At 44.1% G+C, this 23,414-nt stretch overlaps 1 protein-coding gene across 2 annotated transcripts in view; it reads right to left on the bottom strand.

Moving 5' to 3' along the window:
• Positions 1-1,779: 1,779 nt before the first annotated feature.
• The window catches only part of PEA15 (proliferation and apoptosis adaptor protein 15), a 123,284-nt gene continuing 101,649 nt past the window's right edge, over positions 1,780-23,414 (bottom strand). For both annotated transcript variants that reach the window (XM_063946972.1, XM_063946973.1), the window contains exon 4: positions 1,780-12,055. In XM_063946972.1, coding sequence (XP_063803042.1) covers positions 11,991-12,055 — 65 coding nt within the window. In that variant the 3' untranslated portion in view covers positions 1,780-11,990. The remainder of the gene's footprint in view (positions 12,056-23,414) is intronic.

Here is a 23,414-nt window from a genome sequence, read left to right as displayed (position 1 = left end):
ATTACCACCGGTGAACTGGCAACAGTCGTGGGTGCCCAAGGCTCATTCATACATGTGGGCAGCAAAGGCTAGCCTCTCTGGTCCTATTCCACAGAAGAGCTACTGTAGCACCAGTTTCTGATAGTTAATGCTGGCTATGATAGAATGGTGCGTGCATCACAGCTTGCGTAGCTACAGACCAGTCAGATTTTCAATGCTGATCCCTGTCCACCAACAAAAGTGCCTACAATGGGCACGTGAGTATCAGAACTGGACCATGGACCTATGGAAGAAGGTGGCCTGGTGTCATATGGACGACCAGGTTTGTGCGCGTCATTTACCTGGGGAAGGGATGGCACCTGGATGCACTATTGGAAGAAGGCAAGCTGGCGGAGGCAGTGTGATGCTCTGGATAATGTTCTGCTGGGAACCTTTGATCCTGGCATTAATGTAAATGTTACAGCTACCTAAACGTTGTTGTAGAAGAAGTACACCCCTTCATGGGAACGATATTCCCTGATGGCAATGGCCGTTTCAGCAGGATGAGGCACCCTGCCGCACTGCAAACTGGTTGAGAAACACGACCCATCTTTCGAGGGGTTGACTTGACCTCAAAGTTCCCCAGATCTCTCTCCAATTAGGCATCTGTGGGATGTGCTGGAAAAACAAGTCAGAGCCATGGAGTCCCCACCTCGCAACTTGCAGGACTTAAATGATCTGCTGCTGCTACCATCTTGGTGCCAGATACCACAGGACGCCTTCAGAGATCTTGTGGAGTGCATGCCTCATTGGGTCAGAGCTGTCGACATTCATTGTGTTGTTATGGTCATATTGACGACATTCATCATGTAGACAGTGATGGAATGCTGACGTGTTAGAATGTCAACATATCGTCCCTGGGGGTCTAGCAGTCACTAACCTGCTCCTGACATCAGCTCCAGAGTGGCTTCTGGGTCCTGGCGGTTATGTAACAGTTATTTCCAGGTTAGAACTGTGATTCTCCAATGTTCTGATTTTTCTCCACTAACCCTTAATCCTCCCTCTATTGTATAGCCATAAACACCACCACCACCATAGTCTGAGCCTAGCCTCCCCCCACAGCCTAACCCTATTTACTGTATGTCAACACATTGTTGACATTTTTAATGTCAACCTCATCACTGACCTCATTGTGGATGTCGGCACTGTCAATCAACTGGCTACAGGTGTGTGTTTGTGTATGTATGTATGTATGTATGTATGTATGTGTGTGTGTATATATATATATATATATATATATATATATATTCTTTTTTTTTTTTTTTAATGTTTACATTTTATATATAATGATTTTAAAGAGGAAGTTTTGCCAACACGGCTGGTTTCCTGCATCTCAATGCCTTAAAAATAAAAAATACAGTAGTTTTTTCTCTTTCTTTGTGGTAGATACTAAACTCTTATTGATTTTTGGAACTGCTAGTCCTAGCTTGCAGAGACACCAGTGTGTTTACCTGCACATTAGCCTATAAATTAAACAGATTTATGTTAATGCCCTCTTAAAAAAAAAAAAATAATCAGACTACTCGTGAGTAAATCATTTCAGTATCTTATTTCTGTTTTCTCAAAAATAAAAAATAAATGATACCACCCTACATGTGCATATTTGTAGTAATCAATATATTCAAATTTGTAGTTTGTGGCTTTGTTTTTGTTTTGCTTTTGGGTTTTTTTATACACTATTATGTATATTGGAATTCAATAACCCCAAAATCATCAATATCCTGCCACCTCCATAAAATAACCAACACATGTACTAGAAAGTGTTATATTCAATACAATAAACTTTATTAGCACAATTATTTTTGTCACTTTTTTTTCTTACAATTTCAGTAGAATGCAAAAAGCAAAGCATGGGAATTTCAATCACTGTCTTTCTAACAAGTATTTTTTTTTTTGCACTTTTTTTATTTTATTTTATTTTTATTTATTTTTTTTACAAAGTTTAGCCAACAAGGGACTCTTGAAGGAAGTTGTTCTGTTTAAATGGTCAGTGCAATATGCTGTTGAAAGTTCTAGGTTCACATTATATAATTCTCTTTCAGGCAATTCTTATAATTCTCTTATATATGTTTTGATTGTGCTGTCATTGTGTAAAGTAGACAACTCCTAACGCAACGTCAATGGCAGCTAAGAACGTGGCACAAATAGACAATTTATTAGTCATTTTAGTCAATTCAAAGTTGATTTCTGTTTGCGCTATGTAATCAAAATAAGTTTATCAGTGAAAAACATTACCCGTGGTGTTCCACATTTAGGCAACATTTTTTTAACTGTAACTGTCCTCCTGTAAAGTGTGAAATGCATTGCTTTTTCTTGCTGCATTGCTTCTGTGCTGTTTAGCAAAGCCTTTATATAAAGGAGGATCTGCTCTTTTCATTAAGTAGAACTGTGCTTAAATCATATTTTTGTATTGTATCCAGGACAACTAAACTACTTGGTGGAAAAAAACAGTAAGAAAACCTTAAACATAAAGTTAAATATGCAAAAAACTTGGCCCAAATTAATCTATAAAGTTTAAACATACATTAGTTATCGGAAACAATGTAAAACCCACTGTAATTAAATGCCTATGAAAATAGGAATTTCTATGTATTTTAGTACATTAAATTGGATGGATTAATAGAATTATTTTTGGCACTAAATAATACAGCAAATAAGTGCCACTTCTATATTTTATCTTTCCTCTCACTAGTGAAAGAAAAAATGGTTCAATTAATGCCATTTGTTTAAATGCTATAAAGATTGAACAAAATCTGGAGTCATCTGTAACATATACACAATTACAGCAGTCTACTAATATATATATATATTTCAGTCTTGTTAATATGGTATTTAAAAAATATATCTTATGTTTTTTTTTTCTTTTTCTTTCATCCACAAATGTTAACAGATCAGGTTTTATTTTTGGATATAGAAAAACCAGAATTGATTCCTTCATCTCAAGTCCTGTAGCTTTGCAATAAATTAACACTAAATAGCAAGAGAAACACTTAGTATATTTAATATACATATATTTATAATATATATGTACACACAGTTAACACGGTCTGAGCGTTGAATGCTGGGAAAGAGCAAACAAAAATCCAAATCAACAATATTAACACAATAGTAAGTTTCTGACACTTGACAAAAAAACAAAGGGAACATCATAAGAATGTTGGGTGTATAATTCTTTAACCATCTGCTAAAAAAAAATGAATATCTGCATTTTTCTTTATTAATACCTACTAATTTAAGATATATATATATATATTTTATTTTATTTTTTTGTTTTGTTTTTCTCCCGCCCCTCTAGTATGGCTTTTTCCATAGGCAGCGACCATATTCAAAAACTTAAGTATAAGGGAGATTGCAGTTAGGACTAATGTTTATAACTAGAAATGTTTTTCAAGTATTCAAGGCCCCTTGCAAAATATTTTTTTTCTTTAATTTATAGATGTGGGTATTTGATTGACTGTGCGTTTAGGTGTGTGCTTGATGATGAAGATGATGGAGTGTTTTTGGATGCAGTTTTTATTTTTACAGCACTTACCAATAACTCTTTGGGCTGCAAAATCACACTTTAAAATTTATCAGCGTTTTATCTAGTAGGATTACAATTTCAGTTTTTATATGTCACCAAAATGAAAAAGATTTTATTTTTAGCTAGTTTTCAACTTCGTTTGTTCATTCCAAAAATGGCTGAAGCTGCATCACAAAAATAAATGTATCTATTTTTTAGTTTGACTTTAATAATATATGTCATATCCAATATTAAATAAACTATTAAATTGATACCCAAGCTCCTATGAATAATTTAAGTATGCAGTTGATTTTTTTTTTTATTTGTGGGTGGGGCATCTTTTTGTCATTATTTTTATTTTTCACTTAAAAATCCACAAACGCACATAAACCTTACCAGGTGTGGCTTATTTCCCAATTTTCTAATATGTAGATTCCACTTCGAAATTCCATCCATTGTGCTCTATATGTGCCAAATCTCGATAGCGTTGGACACAAGATTCAAAAGGGCAATAGTGATATACGCTAAACAAGCCTAATTTTGTGTGTACTTTCATTGCCCTTTTAAATTCAGCCCTCAGAGTCACAGAGATTGGCAGCTTTGATAAACCGATCTCTAGTAAAAATACCATACAGTGTCAAATGATTTGATGACCTTTGCGTTATCATCTAGTAACATTGGAAAGGCCAGTTCCTTTGTATCTAACTGTCCTTGTACAGTACTGGCGATAATACAGCATGGAGAACAACGAGAAGGTGGTAGGTATTTTGTCATTAAATCTTTTCTCCCCAAAGCTTTACAAAAAAAAAATTACAAGAAAAAATAAAAGTACAAATATTTTCTTGTTGATTGGTCTAAGATACCTTACCTAGAATGTCTAGGAATATGGGTCTTGCTTTTTGCAAGGAGTCCCAGGTTTTAAGTCCTTTATGCGGAGAATAGGTAGCAGAATTAATAAGATACCCTTGAGAAGTGGACTGCACCTGATTTGCAAGTATGTGCATCAAAGGTGGCTAATTGTCTGGTGACACAGCTGCAGCACAGAGAAAGTCTACAGTCTGTTGGTTTGGAAGGCACAGTAAAGATAAATGTGAGCACGCAATCTTTACAAAAATATCTATATTTTTCTTAACTGGAATTATGCACTTGTGTTTGTGGCTTTAAATCTGTTATTACTATAGGGCTACTATGTTTTATGATCATCCCATGAAAAACGACATTACAGATCCCATAGCTAGCAATCCCGAGACTCCGTCTAAATCGCTAATATGCATTTCCCATAAATATTAGCGTCACTATTTAGGACAAATAAGAAGTCTCATATATCCCCAACACTTCCAAATTTCAAAGTACAATAAACAATACTTGTAATATTTTAAGCTGGACTTTCACTTTTCCTACCGCACGCAACAACACACATTATACGAGTCTGCCGGAACTTCCACACAAACAAAATGTAATCCTGTATGGTTCATCAATGGAAAACGTCCCCAAAGTAACCACTTTTGGTCATTTTTTGTTTGACTTCTAAATTATGTATTAAAGGCTACATTGGTATATTTAAAAAAAAAAAAAAAGAAAGAAAAGAAAAAGGAATGACTTCTATGTATAATGTGAGAATAGTTTTCAACATAACTGTAACCCTTACAAAAAATTTTTTTTTAATTGTAATGAAAGTCATCAAGTAACTTTTGTTCCTGCCCAAAATAAAAGTGCACCTGTCACCATTACAGAGTGGAGGCATCGGTCATGTGGGTTAAACTAATAACCAGTTTTCTTTACTAAGATCCAGTGCCTCATGAATATAAAGGAGGCCTCATGAATATTAGTCTGGCCTCATGCATTTAAGACAGGCTTCATGAATATTAATCAGGCCTCATGAATATTAGTGAGGCAGTGCTTCACTGATGTCACTGGTTCCTAGCAAGCTGATAGGCTGAGTACAGCTTCAGCCCACAGGATGGGAGCCATTGGCTAAATCTATTGTGGATTGAGTTAAATAGATCATTATCTTAACTGGTGTTTATTTGAAATTCTTAATGGCTTCCAATCCATACCACAACGTTTCTCTCAGCGTCTCTGCCTTCATATGAAGACAAGTCCCACTCTTGTGCTAAGTGGGTTACACTTTTCTAGTTCGCTCTACAATGGAGTATTGTTAAAAACAAAATAAAATAATACTGTACCAATCCAGATATGCAAAGTGTGAAGACTTCAACCCTTATACACGGAGAGCGGAGGTAGCCACACCAGTAAATAAAAACATTACCCCTTTAGAAATGTAACTTTGTCCACAATATATTTAGGTTACAGAAGACCTACAATACTAAGCCTATTAATCCGTTAGATAGTAGCAACCTCGCTAAGGTACGAGGCACATTGATTAGGTTGCTAGCGAATAAGTAGTCCGTGGTTCATGGTTGAGAAATGTCTGCAGGTGACAGGTCTGCTTCAAGGACCCATAGTTGCTCCCCCTCATAATAACTATATCATATATTAGTTATAGAACCATATTTTTACCTCAGACCAGAATATAAAAAATAAAATATAACAGGAGGAAATAATTCTCCTAGTCTGAAGGTTTGGAGATGACTCTGAGGGGGATATAGGAAGGGAACCGCTTTCTTTGATAGTAGGGAGCAGTCGTGTATACAACAACATACAACAGCGCGAAACACACAGCATAAAACGCCACACGCTCCCTCCCAGCAGTGTAACAGAAGCAGTGATAACACGGATTCCTTCTGGCCCTTGGCAAAATTGGTTTATAATACACAACGATAGAAGTGGGTGATTGGCTCCAGATTAAACAATGGAAAATTAAATCTTTGTATTCTCTCGTTTGGCCGCAAGCATCCGTCAGTACGGAGGATGAACCGCCCTGGTGCCTCGTTCTACTCAGTACTGCTTGTGTGTTTAGGAGTCTCCTGCTGATTCACTGGGGGTGGGGGGGGGGGGGGGGGGGGCGGTATCCACATTAAAAATAGTTACAGTCGATAGGTCAAACCCAAATGGTCGACAAGCATTTGTGCAACAGGTATAAATGGTCGACATGTAAAAGGTAGACAGTACAAAAGGTTGACAGGTTAAAAAGGTCGACATAACACACATGATCGATACAAGGTTTATATGTAAAAACATTTTTTTTACTTTTTTTAAACTTTTCCACCCACATGGACTACAGCTGTGCCGGCCGCAGTGGTAGTGTAGCGAGGCACCTTTCCCAATGCGTGGCAAACACACACTCTAATACACTAATGGGGTGTTTTGGTGAAGCGGGAAAAAAACAAAAATATTGACCTTTTTGTGATGACCTTTTTGTGAGTTACCTTTTTGACTCTGTCAACCATTTCTACTGTCTGCCTTTTGCCTATTGACCTTTTTCTTGTCGACCATTTGGGGTTGACCTATTGAGTGTAGACCTTTTTAATGTAGATGTATTGAACCATACCTGTGGCATCTGTAATGACTTATTTGGCTGTTGCGGGTGGCCACGACCAGCAGAAGCCAGTTCTGCAGTAAAATGGCCACATTTTAGAGCATGTAGTCTGCGTTCTGCCCTGTAACAGGAGATCCTTAGTTTAGTCAGTGCTAAAACCTCTACCGTGCAACTTTCATATTAAAGAAAATAAATCCTTAAGGGTTAAGGCAGACACACCTCTTAGCAATAAGGGTGATGCCTGGGGTAATTTTAACATGTAGGCACACGGAGCAGTTGCCCAGGGGGCCACAATTCCAGGGGCCTCCAAGCAGGGGCGGGTGGTGGTCACACAATCAGAGTGGCCAGGCAACATTCATGCTGATTGGTGGATGGATGGGGCTAACCACCAATCAGAGTGATGAGAGCCATTCACTGCGGAGAGATGGTGCAGGAACACAGGACGGGCATGTTATGGGTTATTATTATTTTTTTTATTGGTTCCCATGAATGGGTGGGTAGGGGCCCCAGTGCATTGCTTTGCCCAGGGCCTACTGTGCTGTTCAGACGGCCCTGGTGATGCCATTGCATATATATTCTGAGTAATCCGCGGTAAGGCCTTGTAATGCATTGGAGGTTCAGGCTCTTCTAGTTTTTTATACAGGTATTTGCTAGGATACATTACAAATGTATATAAACATTAACCATTGTGAAGGTTTTTCCAATTCCATTCATGTGCAATATCGAATTAATCATTGCAATAGTTTTTATTGTAAGCCAAATGTAACAATGTATCAAATAAAATCAACTTTGGTTTATTCATTTAATTTCTGACAGTGGGCTCCATTTAAGCTATAAGGTGGTCATTCCGAGTTGTTCGCTCTGTAATTTTTTTCGCATCGCAGCGATTTTCCGCTTATTGCGCATGCGCAATGTTCGCACTGCGACTGCGCCAAGTAAATTTGCCATGAAGATTGGTATTTTACTCACGGCATTACGAGGTTTTTTTCTTCATTCTGGTGCTCGTAATGTGATTGACAGGAAGTGGGTGTTTCTGGGCGGGAACTGGCCGTTTTATGGGAGTGTGTGAAAAAACGCTACCGTTTCTGGGAAAAACGCGGGAGTGGCTGGAGAAACGGAGGAGTGTCTGGGTGAACGCTGGGTGTGTTTGTGACGTCAAACCAGGAACGACAAGCACTGAACTGATCGCACTGGAAGAGTAAGTCTCGAGCTACTCAGAAACTGCAAAGAAATTTCTAATCGCAATTTTGAGAACCTTTTGTTCGCAATTTTGATAAGCTAAGATTCACTCCCAGTAGGCGGCGGCTTAGCATGTGCAATGCTGCTAAAAGCAGCTTGCGAGCGAACAACTCGGAATGAGGGCCAAAGTCCTGTAGCCCTCGTTAAGGGGTTATGACCTCTGCTCAGTATATAGAAGGCAGGGGTAAGCTCAGCATACCGCTGTTTATGACTGCGCTGCTTGCACCGTCTAAAGATGGCATAAGCCATTGGCGTACAGGGAATTTATTTTAAATACCGGCAGCATATTATTACGCGTCACTGTAACACTAATTGGAATATACCGCCGTTATTTGGATCATTATTAAATGGAACCAAATATGTTGAAAGAGGAAAAGAACCCTATCATGAATTTAATATGAAATTCTTTAAACCCATTCTGGATCATCTCTCCTACGTTCCAGCATCTAGTCTCTCTGCCGGTTATCTTTCCTCGGCCACAGTCATTCTCACATCATCCACAATCCATCATGTAGCTTTCAGTAAGAAGCAGCAAGTTGGCAGCTCCCCAGTTCCGCGGCTTCGGGAAACCTTCCTAATCTGTTTTCCATCTGCAAATGTAGCTTAAGAATTCAGGGGGCTGGTTTTAGGTTCCAGGACCCCATACTGTGCAGGATACGGTCCCAGCTTGCTGGGACTTGTAGTTGCACATCATATGGCGAGCCACGAGCCGTCTAACAAAGCGGTGCTCCTAATGACCGACGTTTCTGGCTGGCAGGGCATGATGAGACTTGTAGTTCCATCACAAACTGTAGCGTGTATGTGTCGTCAGAAGCTTTATCTGTCTGCACTACTAAGATTCCCTTCAAGCCACTGGTTGTCTGTACATGGCGCAGGTCACCCAGCGAGCCATTATGCGTCGGATTAAACGGGGTGCCCCCTTTTAATTAAAGCGCTAGCAGTTTTGTTGCCATTAGGCCAGAGGGTCTATTGCACTCATTCTATCACTGACTTACAGAAGATGAGGTGGGTGGGACTAGGACAACACGTAGCCAATCAGAACGCAAACAGCAGTGCAGTACACTTGCATTGTGATCTCAGCCAATCGTTGTGTAGCATTTGTCGAACACTATTTTGAAATTATTGGATAAAAGTTTCACTACCATTGGGTGGCATGCAGTAAATTTACTGACTGAGGGGCCCATTTATCAATAATCGCATTTGCAGTGTGATCTGGGATCGATATTGGTGCCCAAAATCGTATTGCAATATGCAAATATACCGGTGGAGTGTATGAATGAAAACACGCGGGGACAGGAGCCCGTCCCTGTGATATGTTCGTTCCAGTGTCGGGACACATGCGGTCAGCTGACCACGCATGCACGGCGGCCATTGCTGGAAGTAACCCTCTGCTGGCTAAGTTTCCCAAGTGTAGCTATTAGGCTACAACAGGCTGATGCCATCTTCATATGGCTGTAGCTGTGGGGGCCATTCTCCAGAACGCTTCACATGCGACAGCATCACATCCCCCATAGAATCCTAACACTAAGATAAAATCTACAAAATGTTTTCACAGATCACACAATCGTACGTCTCTGAAGTTCATTGCCATGAAAGTGTTAACTGCTGCTTGGAACAGCCAGACCCTGCAGTTGTGTAATGGGGTCTCTGAGGTACGGCCCCTCCGGCAGGCCTGAGGGAAGCAGCTGTACCTCTCTCTCGCTCCCATTCCAGCCCCGTGATGTGTTATTGTTATACCAGCTGTGCGGATGGATATCATATCCACGTTCCCTGTAATGTTTGTATGAAAGGCGGAAATCAGGTTCTGCAGCGTCATTTCAGCCGCATTTCATTCCCTGGAACTGAGGTGGCTCCCCGGTGCCGACACGTGCAGGGACAAGTCCAGTCATCCTGTGCTCTCCGCAGTCTTATTCTCAACCATTCCAGGCATTTATAACCCCCTCTCGCCCGCCAGCGGCGGCCTGGCCTCAGTCCCAGGGCAGGGGTTGCGGTGTGGTGTGAACACAGTCAGATGGAAGGACCTTCGGGAGTTCCTGCGGCTCACGTGAAATATAGACTATTGATCCGCTGTGTCTGCGCCTGGTTCTGTGTAGATCGTCACTTACTTCTTTTACTCTCTGCGGCAACTCTCTTCTCATAATGAAGAGTCCCCCGGGTTCTATATTGTCACTTACATTACTCTCCTCTAGTACCCCTCAGGCCTATATATCCTCCTTTATATTCCCATCCCAGTGATCTACAGCCTCCCCCCTGCCCTGAGCCTCCAATGCAAGATGGGCTGGTGCAACCAATACTTCCACGTATAGCTGTTCAATGAACGCCTTCTATTGTAATACCAGATCAGGACAGCAGTAATATATATCACAATGGCAGGTTGCAACGCTCGTGTCTCTCATTGCACCACAGGGGCAGTCTAGATGGGCCAAGTGGTTCTTATCTGCCGTCACGTTCTATATTTCTATGTAACACGCAAAGGGCTGAACCACAAAAAGTTACTTAGAAACATTTTTCCAATCATTTAATCATTGGTACCTTACTAGCCTCGTGTCTCAACATGCCACTAGATTGTAAGTTGTTCTGTTCAGATTGGTATACTGTCTTTGTCTTATACTAGACTGTCAGCTCTGGGAGCAAGATTTAGTAAAGTACTACCATTCGATTTCCTTAAAACTGGGTCTCCTGGGATAACTATAAGCTACCTGGTATAACACTTGTTATATCGTAAGCTCTATAAAACAGAGTCTTACATCTTACTAGTGGTCTCTGGGCATTTTATGACCGATCTCCACTATATACTGAGAACTATAAAATCAAGGTGTTTTCTTTAGTCTAACCTGTATTTAAACCCACAATTGCACAGCAGTCTCATCACAGTATTAAACTTAAAATATATTATTCTGTATTTAGTGGTAGGACCCCTGGTGATGTCCCTGTTCCAATTCCACATATTAATGCAAAGGACGTAAATAACCTGTAATTCAAGAGGTCACAGCTATAGCAAATGTACCGGCCAGAAAAAAAATCTTATCAATACACTGGAATGTTCAGCAGTGACGCAATCACCGACTTCTATTAAAAGTGCACCTGCCACCTACACATAGCGAAGGCAGCCATTTTGGGGGGGGGGGGGCTAAGACAAATATTAAGGAGAATGAGTGCATGGTGGCTACGTAATAGTTATGGTCGGTGATGGTTTTCATCCACAAAATGTTTGCCCCCTTTGTGCATCGGCGACGGATACACCTCAATATATATAAAAAAAAAAAACATAAAGCATCCTTACGCCAACATTCAATACTCTCCTGATCACGCATTGCTCTACGCACCAACCACAGTCTTCTGTGGTGGCCCACGGGGCGGACATGACAAGAGAAAAAATGTACAAGGGTATCATTTCCATTTGCATAGAAATCTCCAAACCACAAAACAAACAAAATAAGAACGGTATTTAGCCACATGTTATCCCACGAAAAAGGATGTATAATAAAAAATAAAATACTTCTATTTAAACACACGCTTACGAAACGCGTCGTAGGACACACTGCAGGTCACAGAACACACACACACACACACACACACACACACACACACACACACACACACACACAGTGGGATTAGGGCTGTTAGTGGTCATCGGTGGGTGCGGAGATCCTTTTACTCCCGTTTCCCCACCCTCCCCAATCTCTGTTCTGTGGTGGGATTGTGCAGGGTGAGAGCCGGAAGGTCAAAGGTGAACAATGGCAACCGAACAGAATTGAGCCTTTTCCTCTCTCTCTCTCTCTTTTTCGTTCTTCAGGCTTTCTTTGGAGGTGGTGCCAATTTGATGATTTCGTCTTCTGAAGGCTGCCTTATAATATCTGCAAAAAAACAGGGGATTTAGTCTACTGCAAACGATGGTAATACAGTGTAGTTTGTAGGCTAGTCTGAAGCAGAATTGTGCTCAGGCCGGCGTATATATTTACAATATCCTACATTTAATTTAGCAGTAGACAAACTGCTATTAGGCTACTATCAGGCATTAAGGTGCAATCCATTGTACGGGCAATGACGATAATGTGCTGTTGAAGCAAACGCTGGAAACGGAACCCTACACTGTGCAATTTGGCGTGCAGCCCCTTAGGGGTTTGCAGCAAAATGCATGATGTAAGCCTACCTGATGTATGTTACTGCACATCTCCTGTACATGTCAGTGGAACGTGGGCCTAATTCAGACCTGATCACAGCAGCAAATTTGTTAGCTAATGGGCAAAACCATGTGCACTGCAGGTGTGGCAGGTGTAACATGTGCAGAGAGAGTTAGATTTGGGTGGGTTATATTGTTTCTGTGCAGGGTAAATACTGGCTGCTTTATTTTTACACTGCAATTTAGATTTTAGTTTGAACACACCCCACCCACATCTAACTCTCTCTGCACATATTACATCTGCCCCAACCCCTGCATTGCACATGGTTTTGCCCATTAGCTAACAAATTTGCTGCTGCGATCAGGTCTGAATTAGGTCCTATGATGTAAGATGACTTCTAACTAAACTAACTCCTTAAGAATAATAATAAATAAAAAAAACGCTCCTGTAAAAAATATGCGTATAATCACCCAGTTATGATGTCACCAGTTGTTAGAAAGAACTATGTATTATAAGGAATGCTCGATCTATACACGCACATAGCGTCCCTTGCACACTATGACGCACTGATGTACAAACAGTGGAAGGGCTGATACCAGCATTGGCATAATGTCACAGGCGCCACTACGGCAGTAGGCGCTATGGCGGTCGCAGCAGTATGCAACTCGGGGTCAGGCCCTTTGTGGCAGAGATATAATTGGGGAGAATCCCCGGACGCACACGTACTGCATATTAATAAGAAAACATAAATCCTTATGGCTCGGCCTGTCCGTCATACTGTAACCTGATTGAATTAGTGCTGTGACTTATTGAATTGACATGCCACGCTCATCCCTGCATTGTACATATTCAGAACACTGTGCAAATGGTAATTAATTGTAAAAACTTGCCACACTCTATATAATCTGCTTAGGTAGTTTTACTGTCTGCGTGCGCGTGGTGTGTGTAATTGATCCATTACACACATACTTCATTTGCTCAGTTGGCTCCAGCGTGACCTCTGCGTTGAGGACACAAATCATGTATGACCAACGGCCGCTCCGCCATCTTCTCAGGGGTGTCCCAACGCTGCCTAAATCTCAGCATGTCCCAAACAGAGTTTATCATCGCCCCTCCTCCTCCCACCGGCATCCAAGTGGAAGTCCTACCTATCAGTCACAGAGGTATATTCAATTGGTGTCGAATCCCTCGTTTGTCGGAAAAGGGGCATTTTCCGACAAAAAAAAACCCTGTCGAATTGCATTCGACAATTCAATTCTCCACTTTTCGACAAAAAAACTGTCTGATCCGTTCTGAATTTTGACTTTTCGACAGTCGAGTGTCTGTAATGTTAAAAAAAACGTCTTTTTTCGTCAAAACTATATTCAATTGAAGATTGTCGAATCGGTGTCAGTAGTTTTCGACAATTTCATTGCAACAAGTTTTTCTGTCATGAGCTGACAAGGAATTTTAAATACTTTACATTTTTTTGCAGTTTTTTTATTTCTACTAGCACAGTGTTTCCCAACCACGGTCCTCAAGGCACACTAACAGTTCTGGTTTTAGTGATATCCAGGCTTGAACACAGATGACTTAATTAGTACCTCAGTTATTTTGATTTAACCATCTGTGCTGAAGCCTGGATATCACTAAAACCTGCACTGTTGGTGTGCCTTGAGGACCGTGGTTGGGAATGCCTGTACTAGCATATCTATTTATATCTTAAGTAATTATATCATTGTTTCTCTAACGTCCTAGTGGATGCTGGGAACTCCGTAAGGACCATGGGGAATAGCGGGCTCCGAAGGAGGCTGGGCACTCTAGAAAGATTTATGACTACCTGGTGTGCACTGGCTCCTCCCACTATGACCCTCCTCCAAGCCTCAGTTAGATTTCGTGCCCGGCCGAGGTTGGATGCACACTAGGGGCTCTCCTGAGCCCTTAGAAAGAAAGTATAGTTTTAGGTTTTTTTATTTTCAGTGAGACCTGCTGGCAACAGGCTCACTGCAGCGAGGGACTAAGGGGAGAAGAAGCGAACTCGCCTGCTTGCAGCCGGAATGGGCTTCTTAGGCTACTGGACACCATTAGCTCCAGAGGGATCGACCGCAGGCCCAGTCCTTGGTGTTCGGTCCCGGAGCCGCGCCGCCGTCCCCCTTACAGAGCCAGAAGCAAGAAGAGGTCCGGAAAAACGGCGGCAGAAGACATCAGTCTTCACCAAGGTAGCGCACAGCACTGCAGCTGTGCGCCATTGCTCCTCATGCACACTTCACACTCCGGTCACTGAGGGTGCAGGGCGCTGGGGGGGGGCGCCCTGAGCTGCAATAAAAACACCTTGGCTGGCAAAAATACCACAATATATAGCCCCAGAGGCTATATATGTGGAAAATACCCCTGCCAGAATCCAGAAAAAAGCGGGAGAATAGGCAGCGGAAAAGGGGCTGAGCTATCTCCCTCAGACACACTGGCGCCATTTCTCCTTCACAGATCCGCTGGAAGGAAGCTCCCTGGCTCTCCCCTGCAGTCTACACTACAGAACAGGGTAAAAACAGAGAGGGGGGGCACTAAATTTGGGCGCAATATATATATATATATAATATAAAAAGCAGCTATAGGGGACATAACTCAGTTAGTCCCTGCATTATATAGCGCTCTGGTGTGTGCTGGCATACTCTCACTCTGTCCCCCCAAAGGGCTTTTGTGGGTCCTGTCCTCATTCGGAGCATTCCTTGTGTGTGTGCGGTGTGTCGGTACGGCTGTGTCGACATGTTTGATGAGGATAATGATGTGGAGGCGGAGCAGATGCCTTTAGAAGGGATGTCACCCCCTGCGGGGCAGACACCTGAGTGGATGGGCTTATGGAAAGTAATGAGTGCACGTATAGACTCCTTATATAAAAAAATCAACGACATGCCAAATGTGGGACAGCCGACTTCTCAGCTCGTGCCTGCCCAGGCGTCGCATGGGTCGTCAGGGGCTCTAAAACGCCCGCTACCTCAAGCAGACCCAGATGTCGACACTGATACTGACACCAGTGTCGACGATGATGAGTCAAACCTGATGCCCACTAAGGCCATTCACTGCATGATTGAGGCAATGAAAGAGGTGTTAAACATTTCTGATATAACTACAGGTACCACTAAAAAGGGTATTATGTTTGGAGAGAAAAAACTACCCGTAGTTTTTCCCCCATCAGATGAATTAAATGAAGTGTGTGAAGAAGCGTGGGCTTTCCCTGATAAAAAATTGGTAATTCCTAAGAAGGTACTAATGGCGTTCCCTTTCCCGCCAGAGGATAGGTCACGTTGGGAAACACCCCCTAGAGTGGATAAAGCGCTCACACGTTTGTCTAAAAAGGTGGCACTACCGTCTCCGGATACGGCCGCCCTCAAGGAACCTGCTGATAGAAAGCAGGAGGCGATCCTGAAGTCTGTATATACACACACAGGCATTATACTTAGGCCAGCTATTGCGTCAGCTTGGATGTGCAGTGCTGCCGCTGCGTGGTCAGATAAACTGTCAGAAAATATTGACACATTAGACAGAGACACGATCCTGTTAACCATAGACCATATAAAAGACTCAGTCTTATATATGAGAGATGCACAGAGGGAAATCTGCCGACTGGCATCTAAAGTAAGTGCATTGTCCATTTCTGCTAGGAGAGGCTTATGGACTCGCCAGTGGACAGGAGATGCGGATTCAAAAAAGCACATGGAAGTGTTACCATATAAGGGTGAGGAATTATTTGGGGATGGTCTCTCGGACCTAGTTTCCACAGCAACGTCTGGGAAGTCAGCATTTTTACCCCATGTCCCCTCACAGCCTAAGAAGGCGCCGTTTTATCAGGTTCAGTCCTTTCGGACCCAGAAAAACAGGCGTGGAAAAGGCGGGTCTTTTCTGTCCAGAGGCAGAGGTAGGGGAAAAAGGCTGCAACAAACTGCAGGTTCCCAGGAGCAAAAGTCCTCCCCCGCTTCTTCTTCCAAGTCCGCCGCATGACGGTGGGGCTCCACAGGCGGAGCCAGGTACGGTGGGGGGTCGCCTCAAAAATTTCAGCGATCAGTGGGTTCGCTCACAGGTGGATCCCTGGATCCTGCAAATAGTATCTCAGGGGTACAAGCTGGAATTCGAGGCGCCCCCACCCCACCGGTTCCTAAAATCTGCCTTGCCGATTGCTCCCTCAGACAGGGAGGCGGTGCTAGCGGCAATTCACAAGCTGTATTCCCAGCAGGTGATAATCAAGGTACCCCTACTTCAACAAGGCCGGGGTTATTATTCCACACTATTTGTGGTACCGAAACCGGACGGTTCGGTGAGACCCATTCTAAATTTGAAATCCTTGAACACATACATAAAGAAATTCAAGTTCAAGATGGAATCGCTCAGGGCGGTTATTGCAAGCCTGGACGAGGGGGATTACATGGTATCCCTGGACATCAAAGATGCTTACTTGCATGTCCCCATTTACCATCCTCACCAGGAGTACCTCAGATTTGTGGTACAGGATTGCCATTACCAATTTCAGACGCTGCCGTTTGGACTGTCCACGGCACCGAGGGTATTTACCAAGGTTATGGCGGAAATGATGATACTCCTTCGAAGAAAGGGAGTTTTAATTATCCCGTACTTGGACGATCTCCTAATAAAAGCGAGGTCCAAGGAACAGTTGTTGGTGGGAGTAGCACTATCTCAGGAAGAGCTGCACCAGCACGGCTGGATTCTGAATATCCCAAAGTCACAGCTGGTTCCGACGACACGGCTACTGTTCCTGGGTATGATTCTGGATACAGTCCAGAGAAAAGTGTTTCTCCCGGAGGAGAAAGCCAGGGAGTTGTCATCTCTAGTCAGAGACCTCCTGAAACCAAAACAGGTATCAGTGCATCACTGCACGCGGGTCCTGGGAAAGATGGTGGCTTCTTACGAAGCAATTCCCTTCGGCAGGTTCCATGCCAGAATCTTTCAGTGGGACCTGTTGGACCAGTGGTCCGGATCGCATCTTCAGATGCATCGCTTAATAACCCTGTCTCCAAGAACCAGGGTGTCTCTACTGTGGTGGCTGCAGAGTGCCCATCTTCTAGAGGGCCGCAGGTTCGGCATACAGGACTGGGTCCTGGTGACCACGGATGCCAGCCTTCGAGGCTGGGGGGCAGTCACACAGGGAAGAAACTTCCAAGGACTATGGTCGAGTCAGGAGACTTCCCTTCACATAAATATTCTGGAACTAAGGGCCATCTACAATGCCCTAAGTCAAGCAAAATCCCTGCTCCTACACCAGCCGGTGCTGATCCAGTCAGACAACATCACGGCAGTCGCCCATGTAAATCGACAGGGCGGCACAAGAAGCAGGATGGCGATGGCAGAAGCCACAAGAATTCTCCGATGGGCGGAGAATCATGTACTAGCACTGTCAGCAGTGTTCATTCCGGGAGTGGACAACTGGGAAGCAGACTTCCTCAGCAGACACGACCTCCACCCGGGAGAGTGGGGACTTCACCCAGAAGTCTTCCAGATGCTGGTAAACCGTTGGGAAAAACCACAGGTGGACATGATGGCGTCCCGTCTCAACAAAAACTTAAAAAGATATTGCGCCAGGTCAAGGGACCCTCAGGCGATAGCTGTGGACGCTCTAGTAACACCGTGGGTGTACCAGTCGGTTTATGTGTTTCCTCCTCTGCCTCTCATTCCAAAGGTATTGAGAATAATAAGAAAGCGAGGAGTAAACACAATTCTCGTGGTTCCGGATTGGCCAAGACGAGCGTGGTACCCGGAACTTCAAGAGATGCTCTCAGAGGACCCGTGGCCTCTACCGCTCAGACAGGACCTGATACAACAGGGGCCCTGTCTGTTCCAAGACTTACCGCGGCTGCGTTTGACGGCATGGCGGTTGAACACCGGATCCTAAAGGAAAAGGGTATTCCGGAAGAAGTCATTCCTACGCTTATTAAGGCCAGGAAAGATGTTACGGCAACGCATTATCACCGCATATGGCGAAAATATGTTGCATGGTGCGAGGCCAATAAGGCCCCAACAGAGGAATTTCAACTAGGTCGATTTCTGCATTTCCTACAAGCAGGAGTGGATATGGGCCTAAAACTAGGCTCCATTAAAGTACAGATCTCGGCTCTGTCGATTTTCTTTCAAAAAGAACTAGCTTCAGTACCTGAAGTTCAGACTTTTGTAAAAGGAGTGCTGCATATTCAGCCCCCGTTTGTGCCTCCAGTGGCACCTTGGGATCTCAACGTGATGTTGAGTTTCTTAAAATCACATTGGTTTGAGCCACTTAAAACCGTGGATCTGAAATATCTCACGTGGAAAGTGGTCATGTTATTAGCCTTGGCTTCAGCCAGGCGACTGTCAGAATTGGCGGCTTTATCATGTAAAAGCCCTTATCTGATTTTCCATATGGATAGGGCAGAGTTGAGGACTCGTCCCCAATTTCTCCCTAAGGTGGTGTCAGCGTTTCACCTGAACCAGCCTATTGTGGTGCCGGCGGCTACTAGTGAATTGGAGGACTCCAAGTTGCTAGACGTTGTCAGGGCCCTGAAAATATATGTTTCCAGGACGGCTGGAGTCAGAAAATCTGACTCGCTGTTTATCCTGTATGCACCCAACAAACTGGGTGCTCCTGCTTCTAAGCAGTCTATTGCTCGCTGGATTTGTAGTACAATTCAGCTTGCACATTCTGTGGCAGGCATACCACAGCCAAAATCTGTAAAGGCCCATTCCACACGGAAGGTGGGCTCATCTTGGGCGGCTGCCCGAGGGGTCTCGGCTTTACAACTTTGCCGAGCAGCTACTTGGTCAGGGGCAAATACGTTTGCAAAATTCTACAAATTTGATACCCTGGCTGAGGAGGACCTGGAGTTCTCTCATTCAGTGCTACAGAGTCATCCGCACTCTCCCGCCCGTTTGGGAGCTTTGGTATAATCCCCATGGTCCTTACGGAGTTCCCAGCATCCACTAGGACGTTAGAGAAAATAAGAATTTACTCACCGGTAATTCTATTTCTCGTAGTCCGTAGTGGATGCTGGGCGCCCATCCCAAGTGCGGATTGTCTGCAATACTTGTAAATAGTTATTGTTAACTAAAGGGTTATTGTTGAGCCATCTGTTGAGAGGCTCAGTTGTTTTCATACTGTCAAACTGGATATAGTATCACGAGTTGTACGGTGTGATTGGTGTGGCTGGTAAGAGTCTTACCCGGGATTCTAAATCCTTCCTTATTATGTCTGCTCGTCCGGGCACGGTGTCCTAACTGAGGCTTGGAGGAGGGTCATAGTGGGAGGAGCCAGTGCACACCAGGTAGTCATAAATCTTTCTAGAGTGCCCAGCCTCCTTCGGAGCCCGCTATTCCCCATAGTCCTTACGGAGTTCCCAGCATCCACTACGGACTACGAGAAATAGAATTACCGGTGAGTAAATTCTTATTTTTTTGTATTTATGAGCCACATTATTCTATTTTGATTTTTTTCCGAATATTTTTTTCTTTACTGGGCTGAGGGAAGGAATTTACCCATGATTCCACATTTTTACCCAGGTTACACTTCACCAAAGCCACTCCTATGCTTGAGACTTCAGGGAGAAGAGCAGCAATTACACAGTCAGCTGTCTTATGGAATCGTTTTTTTAGGGCAATCTGCGTTTTTGAACATATATATCACATTTTTTTTACACTGACTACAATAATGGAGCCTTTTTCTGACCAGATTGTGATGTTCATGAAGTCAAATCCCGGCTGCCCACAATCCGAGCATTGGTCACTTTCCGACAGGAGGCGTGTCAAATCCATTTCAAATTGAATATTTCTAATTCAGTGACCGGGAAGAAGGGATTCGACAGTCAAATGTTGTCGGATCAGCAAACTGTTGAATCCGGTGCGGGATTCGACACCAATTGAATATACCTCACAGATACTACAGGAAGTCCAATTCGGAGGTGTTTCCACCCTCTGGGACTGCCAGTCCGGGCTGTGAAGCCACTCCTTTCTTATCACCAGGCCCGCCGTTGCAAGTGCCAATGCACAGGTCCCGGCGCCTGTCATCTCCATTGTGCAAGTGCAGGGACCCAGCCAGCAGCTGGGAATAGCATCTCCTCTCGCTCTCTGGACCAGACAGCACAGCCAGCGACGACCTGCCTCCTCCACACAGGTAGGAGCCATTGCTGCTTACAATACTTTTATTTTTTCTCTTATCATCTCCCACTTTGACTACTGCAACCTTCTGCTATGTGGCTTCCGCTTCACCCATAATGTATATCTCTATATCAATCCATCTTCAGTGTCACGGCAAGTTTGATCTTTCTGCCCTTCCCACATCTGCTGCACAGCTTTGCAAATCTCTATACTGCCCCCCAACCCCGTGTCCTGCAAAGTCCAATTTAAGTAACTCACCCTTACCTACAAAGCCCTGAGCACCATCTTGTTTACCATACCTGATCAGACTCTCATATAGCCTTCATATCTTTCAGGCTCTCTGAAATTGTATCTATTAGTGCTTATTTTACTCTAACCTGTACTACCCACACTAATGCCCCCTCATACCTACCTTACTCCCACCTATACTACCCACACTTATGCCTCCTCATACCTACCTTACTCCCACATATACTACCCACACTAAGGCCCCCACATACCTACCTTACTCCCACCTATACTACCCACACTAATGCCTCCTCATACCTACCTTACTCCCACCTATACTACCCACACTAATGCCTCCTCATACCTACCTTACTCCCACCTATACTACCCACACTAATGCTTCCTCATACATACCTTACTCCCACCTATACTACCCACACTAATGCCCCCTCATACCTACCTTACTCCCACCTATACTACCCACACTAATGCCCCCTCATACCTACCTTACTCCCACCTATACTACCCACACTAATGCCTCCTCATACCTACCTAACTCCCACCTATACTACCCACACTAATGCCTCCTCATACCTACCTTACTCCCACCTATACTACCCACACTAATGCCCCCTCATACCTACCTTACTCCCACCTATACTACCCACACTAATGCCCCCTCATACCTACCTTACTCCCACCTATACTACCCACACTAATGCCTCCTCATACCTACCTTACTCCCACCTATACTACCCACACTAATGCCCCCTCATACCTACCTTACTCCCACCTATACTACCCACACTAATGCCTCCTCATACCTACCTTACTCCCACCTATACTACCCACACTAATGCCTCCTCATACCTACCTTATTCCCACCTATACTACCCACACTAATGCCTCCTCATAACTACCTTACTCCCACCTATACTACCCACACTAATGCCCCCCTCATACCTACCTTACTCCCACCTATACGACCCACACTAATGCCTCCTCATACCTACCTTACTCCCACCTATACTACCCACAGTAATGCCTCCTCATACCTACCTTTCTCTATCGTCCTAAGTGGATGCTGGGGTTCCTGAAAGGACCATGGGGAATAGCGGCTCCGCAGGAGACAGGGCACAAAAAAGTAAAGCTTTACTAGGTCAGGTGGTGTGCACTGGCTCCTCCCCCTATGACCCTCCTCCAGACTCCAGTTAGATTTTGTGCCCGAACGAGAAGGGTGCAATCTAGGTGGCTCTCCTAAAGAGCTGCTTAGAGAAAGTTTAGTTTAGGTTTTTTTCTTTACAGTGAGTCCTGCTGGCAACAGGATCACTGCAACGTGGGACTTAGGGGGAAAGTAGTAAACTCACCTGCATGCAGAGTGGATTTGCTGCTTGGCTACTGGACACCATTAGCTCCAGAGGGATCGAACACAGGCCCAGCCGTGGAGTCCGGTCCCGGAGCCGCGCCGCCGACCCCCTTGCAGATGCTGAAGCGTGAAGAGGTCCGGAAACCGGCGGCTGAAGACTCCTCAGTCTTCATAAGGTAGCGCACAGCACTGCAGCTGTGCGCCATTTTCCTCTCAGCACACTTCACTGGGCAGTCACTGAGGGTGCAGAGCGCTGGGGGGGGGCGCTCTGAGAGGCAAATATAAACCTTATACAAGGCTAAAAATACCTCACATATAGCCCATAGGGGCTATATGGAGATATTTAACCCCTGCCTGACTGGAAAAATAGCGGGAGAAGAACCCGCCGAAAAAGGGGCGGGGCCTATCTCCTCAGCACACGGCGCCATTTTCTGTCACAGCTCCGCTGGTCAGAACGGCTCCCAGGTCTCTCCCCTGCACTGCACTACAGAAACAGGGTAAAACAGAGAGGGGGGGCACATTAATGGCTATATATATATATATTAAAGCAGCTATAAGGGAGCACTTAATATAAGGATATCCCTTGTATATATAGCGCTTTGTGGTGTGTGCTGGCAGACTCTCCCTCTGTCTCCCCAAAAGGGCTAGTGGGTCCTGTCTTCATTAGAGCATTCCCTGTGAGTTTGCGGTGTGTGTCGGTACGTGGTGTCGACATGTATGAGGACGATATTGGTGTGGAGGCGGAGCAATTGCCAAATATGCAGATGTCACCCCCCAGGGGGTCGACACCAGAATGGATGCCTTTATTTGTGGAATTACGTGATGGTTTATCTTCCCTTAAACAGTCAGTTGAGGACATGAGGCGGCCGGACAATCAATTAATGCCTGTCCAGGCGCCTCAAACACCGTCAGGGGCTGTAAAACGCCCTGTGCCTCAGTCGGTCGACACAGACCCAGACACGGGCACTGATTCCAGTGACGACGGTAGAAATTCAAACGTATTTTCCAGTAGGGCCACACGTTATATGATTTTGGCAATGAAGGAGACGTTACATTTAGCTGATACTACAGATACCGTAAAACAGGGTATTATGTATGGTGTGAAAAAACTACAAACAGTTTTTCCTGAATCAGAAGAATTAAATGACGTGTGTGATGAAGCGTGGGTTGCTCCTGATAAAAAGTTGATAATTTCAAAAAAGTTATTGGCATTATACCCTTTCCCGCCAGAGGTTAGGGCGCGCTGGGAAACACCCCCTAAGGTGGACAAGGCGCTCACACGCTTATCCAAACAAGTGGCGTTACCCTCTCCTGAGACGGCCGCACTTAAGGATCCATCAGATAGAAAGATGGAAGTTATTCAAAAGAATATATACACACATGCAGGTGTTA

This window comes from Pseudophryne corroboree, chromosome 12, assembly GCF_028390025.1.
Source record: "Pseudophryne corroboree isolate aPseCor3 chromosome 12, aPseCor3.hap2, whole genome shotgun sequence".
NCBI lineage: Eukaryota > Metazoa > Chordata > Amphibia > Anura > Myobatrachidae > Pseudophryne > Pseudophryne corroboree.
Note: the sequence above shows the minus strand (reverse complement) of the source record. Positions and strands in the feature narration are given on the sequence as shown.